Source organism: Brassica oleracea, chromosome C2 (assembly GCF_000695525.1).
Source record: "Brassica oleracea var. oleracea cultivar TO1000 chromosome C2, BOL, whole genome shotgun sequence".
NCBI lineage: Eukaryota > Viridiplantae > Streptophyta > Magnoliopsida > Brassicales > Brassicaceae > Brassica > Brassica oleracea.
The window spans coordinates 6676164-6686150 of NC_027749.1; the positions used below are offsets into that span (position 1 = coordinate 6676164).

General features: G+C 41.2%; 1 protein-coding gene across 2 annotated transcripts; it reads left to right on the forward strand.

Annotated features, from left to right (window-relative positions):
- Window positions 1–440: 440 nt before the first annotated feature.
- LOC106327083 lies at window positions 441–6845 on the forward strand. Of its 2 annotated transcripts, XM_013765099.1 has the most exons (11): window positions 441–566; window positions 707–1531; window positions 1876–2562; window positions 2672–3596; window positions 3803–4082; window positions 4170–4294; window positions 4388–4857; window positions 4956–4984; window positions 5068–5541; window positions 5627–6136; window positions 6266–6845. In XM_013765099.1, the coding sequence occupies exons 2-11, from the start codon at window positions 780–782 to the stop codon at window positions 6658–6660; spliced, it is 4647 nt and encodes a 1548-aa protein (XP_013620553.1). In that variant the 5' UTR covers window positions 441–566; window positions 707–779; the 3' UTR covers window positions 6661–6845. The 2 variants fall into 2 exon arrangements, with proteins under 2 accessions (XP_013620553.1, XP_013620552.1); XM_013765098.1 differs by having other exon boundaries at window positions 441–1531.
- The last annotated feature ends 3142 nt before the right edge of the window (window positions 6846–9987 follow it).

Below are 9987 nucleotides of genomic sequence, written 5' to 3' on the forward strand. Positions count from 1 at the left end.
CGCCTTTACTCCAGCAGTCCAACCACCGTTGATGTGGGTTCACACCTCGAGTTAGCGCCTCCGGATGTGGATTAAACCAGAGCTCAGGCAAGGCGAATCGGGGGGAGGAGGGAGACGAAAGAGAGACAAGAAAACGAACAGCTTTAACAGAGAAACGAGAGCCTCCAGCGACGGCACGCGCGCGCAGACGCGCCTGCCGCTCACCGGAACCAAGAATTTTTTGCCATCTCAAAAAACTGTAGTCACACTCACATCACATGGGAGGTATCACTGCAATATATCAAACAGTTATTGACGGATCTCTCCAGTACCAAATTCCCGCCATTCTAATACTTAATTTTAAGCGATAAAAGTGAAAATGAAAACACGGAAAACGGCGACGTTTAAAGATATTTAGCGGGTGTGGATCCGGGCAACCCGATTGCCGAGTTGTAACTCGTTTCACAATAGACCACAAAACTCAGAAGTGAGAAGTTGCAGTGGAGCCATTCGTCTCTCTCTCGACAAAATCGAAAGCTCTCTCTACGAAACCTCTCTAACTGCATCATTCATAGCGTTTATCAAAGGTCTCAGCTTCAATTCTCTCCTTCCGAATCCATTTCGAAAGCTCAAAGTGAAATCAAGATTTCAGATTTTATCGGTAAAGGAGCTCTTTTTATCGCTGGATCATGGTTCTGATCTCTCCTGCTTGATCTTCGATTCGCAGATTTTGATCTGGCGAAGGAGTAAGCTTTCTGGAAATCATAGGGATTGAGATTGATTTTAAGATCTAGGGATTGATGGAAGGGAAGGTGGCTAGACCTAGAGGTAGACCTAGGAAACGCCCTAGGGCAGAGGATCAGAACGGTGTCTATAACCGAGGGAAGAGACCGGTTCTGGAAATTAAACCGGCAGTTCCCAGATCCTTACTCGGTAGCTACGTGTTGAAAGAGTTTGATGACAGTAGAGTCTCTCTAGGGAAAGTAGTTTCCTACAGTTCTGGGCTGTACAGAGTTGAGTATGAGGATGGTGGTTTTGAGGATTTGAAAACTTGCTATCTTTGGAAGTTGATTATTGGGGATGGTTACTTTGATGATGAGTTGCGTTGTAGAAGAGGTAAACTCGATGATCTTGTAATGAAGAAGGAAGAAAAGAAGAAAACAGTAAATGAGATTGAGGTGGCTACTACATGTAGTAGTAGTAGCTCAGGCTCTGGTGCAGAAGAGTGTGAAGATAGCAGGGATCTAGATATCGAAACTACTACGTCTCCTCTTGTTCAAGTTCCCCCAGTGGATTTGCCTTGTTCGTCAGGAACGATTGGGATCCCTGAGGAGGCTGTGGTGCATCTGCTATCTGTATACGGGTTCTTGAGATCGTTTAGTGTTCACCTGTATATCTACCCTTTTGGATTGGATGAGTTTGTGGGAGCGTTGAATTTCTCAGGACCGAATTCTTTGCTGGATGCTGTTCATGTTGCCTTGATGCGGGCGCTGAAGGTTCATCTTGAGAGACTCTCGTCACAGGAGTGTGAGGTGGCTTCAAACTGCTTGAGGTAAGCACATACATCTCTTGTTCTTTAGAGTTTTTCAACAGATGTGTTGCGGTAATTAGGCACAGATTATTGATTAGGCCGGCAACTAGACCGAGACTTTGAATGCATAAACCCTTAAACACAAATCGTTTCGGTTAAGTCTGATTTACCGCCTAAATGGACGCCTAGATCGATTTTTAAAACACTGAACAAACCTTGTATAAGCGATAAGAGAAAATGTCATCGCTGAGAAGGACTGCAAAATAGGCCAACCTTTTATTCATAGTTTTTGTGGAGCTTGTTTTAGGATCTCCATTATCTTAGTGGATAACAATTCGGAGATTTTGTTGCATTCCCCTCTGCAGGTGCATTGATTGGAGCTTGCTCGATGCGCTAACTTGGCCTGTTTATTTGGTTCAGTACTTTTCTGCCATGGGACATGCAAGTGGGTCTCAGTGGAAAGTGTTTTCTGAATTTGTTGTGGAGAAAGAGTATTATTCCTTACCCGCAGTGATGAAGTTGAAGATCCTGCAAATTCTATGTGATGACGTCTTTGACGTGGCGGATATAAGAGCTGAAATCGATACTCGAGAAGAATCTGAAGTTGGATATGATCCTGATGGAGTTAATGCTGATCTTCCTGAAAGTGGACCTAGAAGGGTCCACCCTAGATTTGCTAAAACCTCAGCTTGCAAGGAGAAAGAGGATAGTGATTTTGTTGCAATGAACGAGCCAACAAATTTTAGTTCAAGACGTACCGATGGTGGTCTTAACGGAGTTAGCTCAGATCTGGATGGAAACAGTGATGAATGTAGGCTCTGCGGCATGGATGGAACGTTGCTGTGCTGTGATGGATGCCCTTTAGCATATCACTCAAGATGCATCGGTGTGCTAAAAATGTATATACCAGACGGGCCGTGGTATTGTCCAGAATGCACTATTAACAAAATGGGGCCAACAATTGCTCATAAAACCTCACTCAGGGGAGCCGTGTATTTTGGAGTGGATCCACATGGGCGGCTCTTCTTGGGTACATGCAACCACTTAATAGTGTATGTTTTCGTCGCCTTATATCAGATACTTTTCTATCAAATATATTGAAATAGATCTGATCTTTCAATTCTAATCCTTCAGTTCTAATCTATGTCCCTTATATCGCAGGCTTAAAATTCCTGTACATGCGGATGCAGATATCAAATACTACAGTGTCACTGACATTCCAAAAGTTGTACTGGTGCTTTTGTCTGCAACGAACCATAGACCGGAATATCTGTGTATATGCAAAGCTATCTCAGAATACTGGGATCTGCCTGGAGGTGTGATCTCTCATTTAAGAGCAGTGGAGGCTAATTTAGCTCCCATGCAAAAAGAAGGAGGAGACGAGGTGTCAGACCTGATTAAGCCTGATAATGCAAGTAGTTCCAATAGAAATAATATTCAAAATACGTTTGGCCTCTGCGCATCTGCTTCAGGATATGCTGGTGGTTCAGTTCTAGGTAGATCAAGTGGAACGCAGGGGAAGAATTTTGTTGCTGGTGGCATTACAGACAAGGGTTTATCATTTAAACCTCATGCATATATTAATCACTACTCAAATGGAGAATTGGCTGCATCAGCTGCTGCCACGTTGGCTGTCCTATTGTCAGTGGAAACCCATGAGCCTGATCAACCCAAGTTTAGTAATGCCAAAAAAGCTGCGTCAAGTAACATCTTGCTACAGGTGAAAGCATTTTCGTTAGTTGCCTCAAGTTTCTTCTGGCCAAGTCCTGATAAGAAGGAAATTACCAGGGAAAGGTGTGGCTGGTGTCATTCTTGCAAACTCACATCAGCAAGTAGGAGAGGATGCATGTTAAATGCAGCTGTAACAGGGGCAACCAAAAGTGCTGTTAAAATATTTAGTGGCATTTTTCCTCTGAAGAACGGGGACGGGGTGCTTTCTAGTGTTGCAGCATATATCCTATACCTAGAGGAAAGTTTACGTGGTCTCATTGCGGGACCATTTCTCAGTGAGAGCCTCAGGAAACAGTGGCGAAAGAAGGTAGAGGAGGCCTCAACATGCAAAGCGATGAAAGCCCTCCTGCTTGAAGTAAGTGATTCGTTTTTCTTTCTAAAACATTTCTGTTCTTATCCACTTTCTTTTGCTATTAAAAAAATAATTGTACATTTATCACCATTAGCCTTGTTCAGATTTGATATTGTCAACAATCTAGTGATATGTTAATAGTCTATAATTTGTCATTATATTGATCTTGTTTTCATTGGCATGATATGGTTCAATTTGCTTGTTTGCAGCTTGAGGAAAATATTTGCAGTATTGCTCTGTCAAGCGATTGGCTTAAACTAATGGATGATTGGCTGATAGAACATTCCATTTTTCAAAGCGCTCGAGTTACTGTTGGGGCTACACAGAAACGTGGACCTGGTAAGAGGAAGCAGAGGAACCAAGCTGAAGTTACTGCCGAAGGTTCTAATGATGATAGCTTTACTTGGTGGCGAGGGGGTAAGTTATCAAAATTTATACTCCTGAAGGCAGTCTTGTTGAAGCCAATGATAAGAAAAGCAGCTTGGCAAGGTAATCTTGCTTGTATATACTTGTACCAGGAATATCTTGTTTGATTATACTCTCGGCATGATACTAATTTGTTTGTTTTTTCATTAGGTGGTCTGAAAAAGTTTCCTGAATTTAATTATGGTGATGGTTCTTACACTCCTAAAAGAACCAGGCGGTCAATTTGGAAAGCTGCAGTTGAAAGTATCAAAAACATTTCTCAGCTTGCTCTTCAGGTTTGTCTTCAATCATCAATGGTTTTTTTTTCAAATGATTGTGTCTCTATGTTTCTTTGCTGTTCCCCTGAATTTCAGCTGAATATGGGCCAGGTTAGATACCTGGATATGGATATAAGATGGAGTGAACTTGTACGTCCAGAGCAAAACGTGCAAGATGTTAAAGGTCCAGAGACAGAGGCCACTGTTTTCAGGAACGCTAGTATATGTGACAAAAAGATTATAGATAACAAGGTTAGATATGGAGTTGCCTTTGGAAATCAAAAGCACCTTCCGTCTCGTGTCATGAAGAATGTCATCGAAGTCGAGAAAACCGAAGATGGAAACGAAAAGTTTTGGTTTGCTGAAGCACGCGTTCCCTTATATTTGACCAAAGAATATGAAGAAAGTTTGCATAGGGTGGTGCATGTGCCTTTTATCAAGAAGCCAGCAAAAAGAATATCGAAGCTCCAGAAAAAGCAACTGAAAGCTTCTCGAGCAAACATATTTTGTTATCTAGCCTCTAGGAGGGACAACACGGAGAAGTGTTCTTGTGCGTCATGCCATCTTACTGTTTTACTGAGGTCCTCTCTTTATAGCTCTCTTCACCTTTCAGGATATTGTTAGAAAGAGACTTGTGTACATCACTAACTTCTTGTTCTTGTTCTCTACATGTCTTTAGGGATGCAACAACATGCAGTGCTTGCGGAGGTAAAATTTATGCATTTTAGGTTGGAGAACTTTTGCTAGTGATTGGTATCTGAATATACACATGACTTGCTTTTGCCTTTCAGGTTTCTGTCACAAGGGATGTACTATGAGTACACAACACACAGCTGAGAAGGTTGATATTCATGTAACATGCAAACGGTGCTACCTTGCAAGAGCTCGTTCACTAATCAATATCAATCATAGACATCCAACAACACCCTCTATTGTGATCAATGGACAACATCAAAACGCAGTCACTCCAACCATTAAGACACAGATTAAGCCTCTTATTCAACAGTTTCAGTCTTCCAACACACGCGACAACGCTTCAGGAGCTAAACAAATCACTCCTGATTGTAATAAGAGTAAACACAAGACACTGTCTTGGGGAGTCATATGGAGAAAGAAGAACTTGGAAGACACAGGTGTTAGCTTCAGACAGCAGCATATTCTGTTGGCTGCACAATCTCATCAACACAATCCGGGGCCTGTTTGCTGGATCTGCAAACTGCCGTATAATCCTGGTCTAACATATATTCATTGTACAAGCTGCGACAGTAAGAACAACTCTGAATAGCGTACATTGTCATTGCCACCGCCATTTTGTTCTTATATTGTCTAACTCCTAGCGTCTGTGTGCAGAGTGGTATCACATTGAAGCGATAAAGCTCGAGGAGTCAAAAATTCCTGAAGTTGTTGGATTCAAGTGTTGCAAATGCCGTCGTATACGATCACCAGAATGCCCTTATATGGATCCTGTACTCAAGGAACAGAAACAGATGAAAAACGCATGCTTCAAGCGCAAGAAACATGGGAAAGGAAATACAGGAATAGATTCTGATTCTGAAAGAATGTCTGAACCAAAAGACTCCATACCCTCTACGCCCTCGTTTACTTTCGAAGATGCGTTTGCTCCAGAGGATGATCCTCTCTTAATGTCAGTTTCAAAAGTCGAACAGATCACACCCAAGGATATGGATTCTGTGCCGGGACCTCAGAAGTTACCAGTGAGGAGGCAAATGAAACGTGAAGACACAGAAGGGAACAGTAGTCTTTCTTATACCGAGTTTTCAACATATTCCGAGTCGCAAAATTTTGTGAAACCAGAAATGGAGCAAGCGTTTCCTGCCATGGAATGGGATGCATCTGACGACAACAACAACAACAACAACAACAACAACAACAACAACAACAACAACAACAACAACAACAACAACAACAACAACAACAACAACAACAACAACAACAACAACAACAACAACAACAACAACAACAACAACAACAACAACAACAACAACAACAACAACATTGTTGAAGGCGAGCTAATGTTTGACTATGAAGACATGGAGTTTGAACCCCAAACCTATTTTTCGCTGACCGAGTTGCTTACAGCAGATGACAGTGGCCAGTGCAATGGATATGGTTATGGCAAAGATGCGTCAGTGAACACGGATAACACAAACCCAAACACTCAAGTTGAGACTATGGAACAGTGCAGAGCATTTGTCTATGACAATACAACTCCATGTCAGATATGTATGCATGTGGATCCAGGGCCTAATCTCACATGCCAGACGTGTAATATGACAATACATTCCCATTGCTCTCCATGGGAGGAGGAATCTGCTTTCACCGGAGGTAGTTGGAGATGCGGTCGTTGCCGTGAGTGGATGTAAGTTAAGTAACCACTTAAATTTTTTTTTTTGTCTGGCTACAGAGTACAGGCTATATCTGCTGCTGCTGCCTGTAGGGTTTCTGATGAATAGAAAGAATACGTGTATTCAAAAGTAGATTAAATTCACATGGAAGTAAGTATAAGTTCTCTTTTGCAGTGGTATAAAAAATAAGTTTATATTTTTTATTGTTGTTGGTTGTCCCCTGCCTCTTGTGCTGCAAAGGAGTGTCTGAACATCTTTTTGCATGGGATTAAGACTTCCAGACGTATTACGAAGTTTGGGATATCTGTGCAAGACCTAGTGGTCAATGTAATACTAATACGAAAGTCTAGTGAAAAATGATGTAGATTTGACGAATGAATGAATGATCAGTGGTAATTTCAGTTATAGTATTAGTAAGTCATGTTCTGGTTGTCGTGATGTCATAACCATACCAATTGAAAAGGGCAAAATAACCGCAGTCTTGATCCAAGAGGAAGATGGCGGGGTTATTTATATGATTTGATCACTCGAACACATTCTTGTCTTTAATGGAGACACGACCAAAGAGGGTAGTACACTCGACTCTTCAACATCTTTATAAGTGGCAAGTTTTTAATACTTTTCATTCCCAAATAAGGAGATTTTCTTGAAATTTTTATGTATTTCTTTTGAAATTTTACTCCTTATGTTCACTCCTAAATTATTCTTTAATATCTTACTCCATGCACGGGATCAAGAATACGTGAGTGACAAAGAATCACGCCGACCCCGAGATTTTGGAAGCATGTGTAATGTCTTACGTAAATTTTTTTTTACCAGTTTAGAGGTTTAAAAATTATTTCTTGGGGTTTCTGTTTTTGTACTTTTTTTCAAAAATTTTGGGAGTCTATTGCAAATGTTTCACATAGTATTGTTCAGAGCCGGCGCCCTCGTGAGAATGCATATCAAATTATAACCTAAATTTTCTTCACATAATTATAATGATACTAGTACTGATAACAACAGAGCTTACAACTGCAAAACTCATTTGAGTCGAGTGTTTTTAAAATGTGAAAACAAATTGTCACTTTCTTCTTCGTTTCACTGTTGTTGGATGCAAGTGATTCTGGTGACATCCAAACTAGACTAAATAAATGCTGACCATACGTTAAATATTGAAATTTTTACCCTATAAGACTCATTCTAAGTTGTCAATTACACTAAGAGACATATTGGACATACATGACACATTACCCTAACAAAATTACCAACATAACCTCTAACTAAAGGACATCTCATTTCGTTACACTGTCTATCTAGACAAATAAGATAAATTAAAAATCAAAATATAACATCACTTTATCTCTTTGGCGTCGGTTCCTCTTTCAAGCAAAATCCCTAATCTGAGAAACCTATGAAACGACGAAACCCTCCCCCCTTTCTCCCGTGCGACAAATTTGTAATCTGAGAAAGATACTTTCGATGCCGCTCTAAATCTTCTTGATTCGTCTCTCTCAACATCGTATTATCGTGTTCCACCTCTCGATTTTAGTATATGGATCGTTCCTTGGCCCCGACCGCCGCCACGTAGTCTTCAACGCTCTTGCCGATTAGTTCTCGATCTCGATCTCTGTTCTTCTCCGCCTCCTTTGATTCACAGACAAACTCCACATGGAAAGTTAGACCCCGCTTCTTAGAACAACTAGTTGACTCTGTTTTCTCGGCCAAACCCTATGAAAGTGACGGTGGCTCTCTTGGTCAATGTGTGAGTGGATATTGTTGATGTGGTCGGAAGAATTGTTTAAGAGGATCTCATAGTCAGTTGTTGTGTTGATGTTGTTGATGTGACCGGAAGAATTGTGGATGGAGCTCTCGGTGGTGGATACGAAAGTGGTAATAGAGGTAGAAGAGATACTGGAGGTGGTGATTAATGGAGGTGATGGTAGTTCTCTTGGTCAATGTGTGTGGATATTGTTGATGTGGTCGGAAGAGTTGTGGACGGAGTTCTCGTAGTCAGTGGTTGTGTTTATGTTGTTGATGTGACCGGAAGAGTTGTGGATGGAGCTTTCGGTGGTGGATACGAAAGTGGTAATAGAGGGAGAGGAGATACTGGAGGTGGTGATTAATGGAGGTGATGGTAGTTCTCTTGGTCAATGTGTGTGGATATTGTTGATGTGGTCGGAAGAGTTGTGGACGGAGTTCTCGTAGTCAGTGGTTGTGTTGATGTTGTTGATGTCATGACGTGTGGATGTGATCGGTGTGGACGGCAGTTGTGTGGATGTGGTGGCTGTGGACATGAGAGTGGTGGGGGGGAGGAGGGTCAAGTGCGCAATGGTCAGATAAGAGGTGGTCAGATAAGAGGTGGTCAGATGAGATATGGATAACAATGAAGATCCCACCTTTGTCTTCCATGTTCTGGGTATTTACGAGATTTGAATAAGATGAAAGTTTCTGCATTTTGTAAACGTTTGTATTTATTTATTAAACAATTATTTGAATGAATGTTAAATTTTTATTCATCAAAAAGACTTTTATACATCAAAAGTGCATCCTTTACTCTAACCGTGTGGTTCACATGACATCACACTACTCTCACAAACAAAAACTATACGTTAAAGAACAACATTTATTAGAGCCAAAACTATACGCCTCTTCTGAGTCATTAGATCTTGTTTCACCAAAAAAATCAACGGCCCAAACAAGTGACCCTAAAACCCATATACCAACTTTTACTTTTCCACCTTCTACATTTATTCCAACCAGAGTGTTATCTGGTTTGGTTCCTTAAAGGGGACATTCTCTTTCCAAACTTGCGCGGAGGGCCTTACTGTCTAACAAAAAGACAGATGTCCCAATATTGTGCCCCATCTACACAATGTGTCTTCAGGCGTTAACAAAAGAGAGAAAGTGTCCCTCAGTGTAGACGTCTCTTAAATATTCAAACATAATACAATATACAGTATATTGAGCTTTTTAAGTTGCAGAGGGGAGCTAAAAGTGAGAAAGCATGTGTTGGTATTATGAGGTGGAGTCATATTGGGAAATCAAACTACTGGGAAAAGTGATATCTTGCATATTCACATTGTTTTATCCATTTATTCATGTGCATTTTCATTATATAGATTAGGATTTAGCCATGTCTAGGTTGCATTTTGCATACATATGTCTCTATTAGGTATTGGAGTACCACATGGAGTTCCTGGAGACATTTGGGTACATTTGGAGCTCAAGGGAGGTGATTAGAGTGATCTTTGGACGAGCACTGCCTGGAGCGACTTCCCGGAGCGACTACATGAAGTCGCTGTGGCACACATCCCGGAGCGACCTTGCCAGAGCGACGTAGAGAGGTCGCTCGCGTTTCTATCG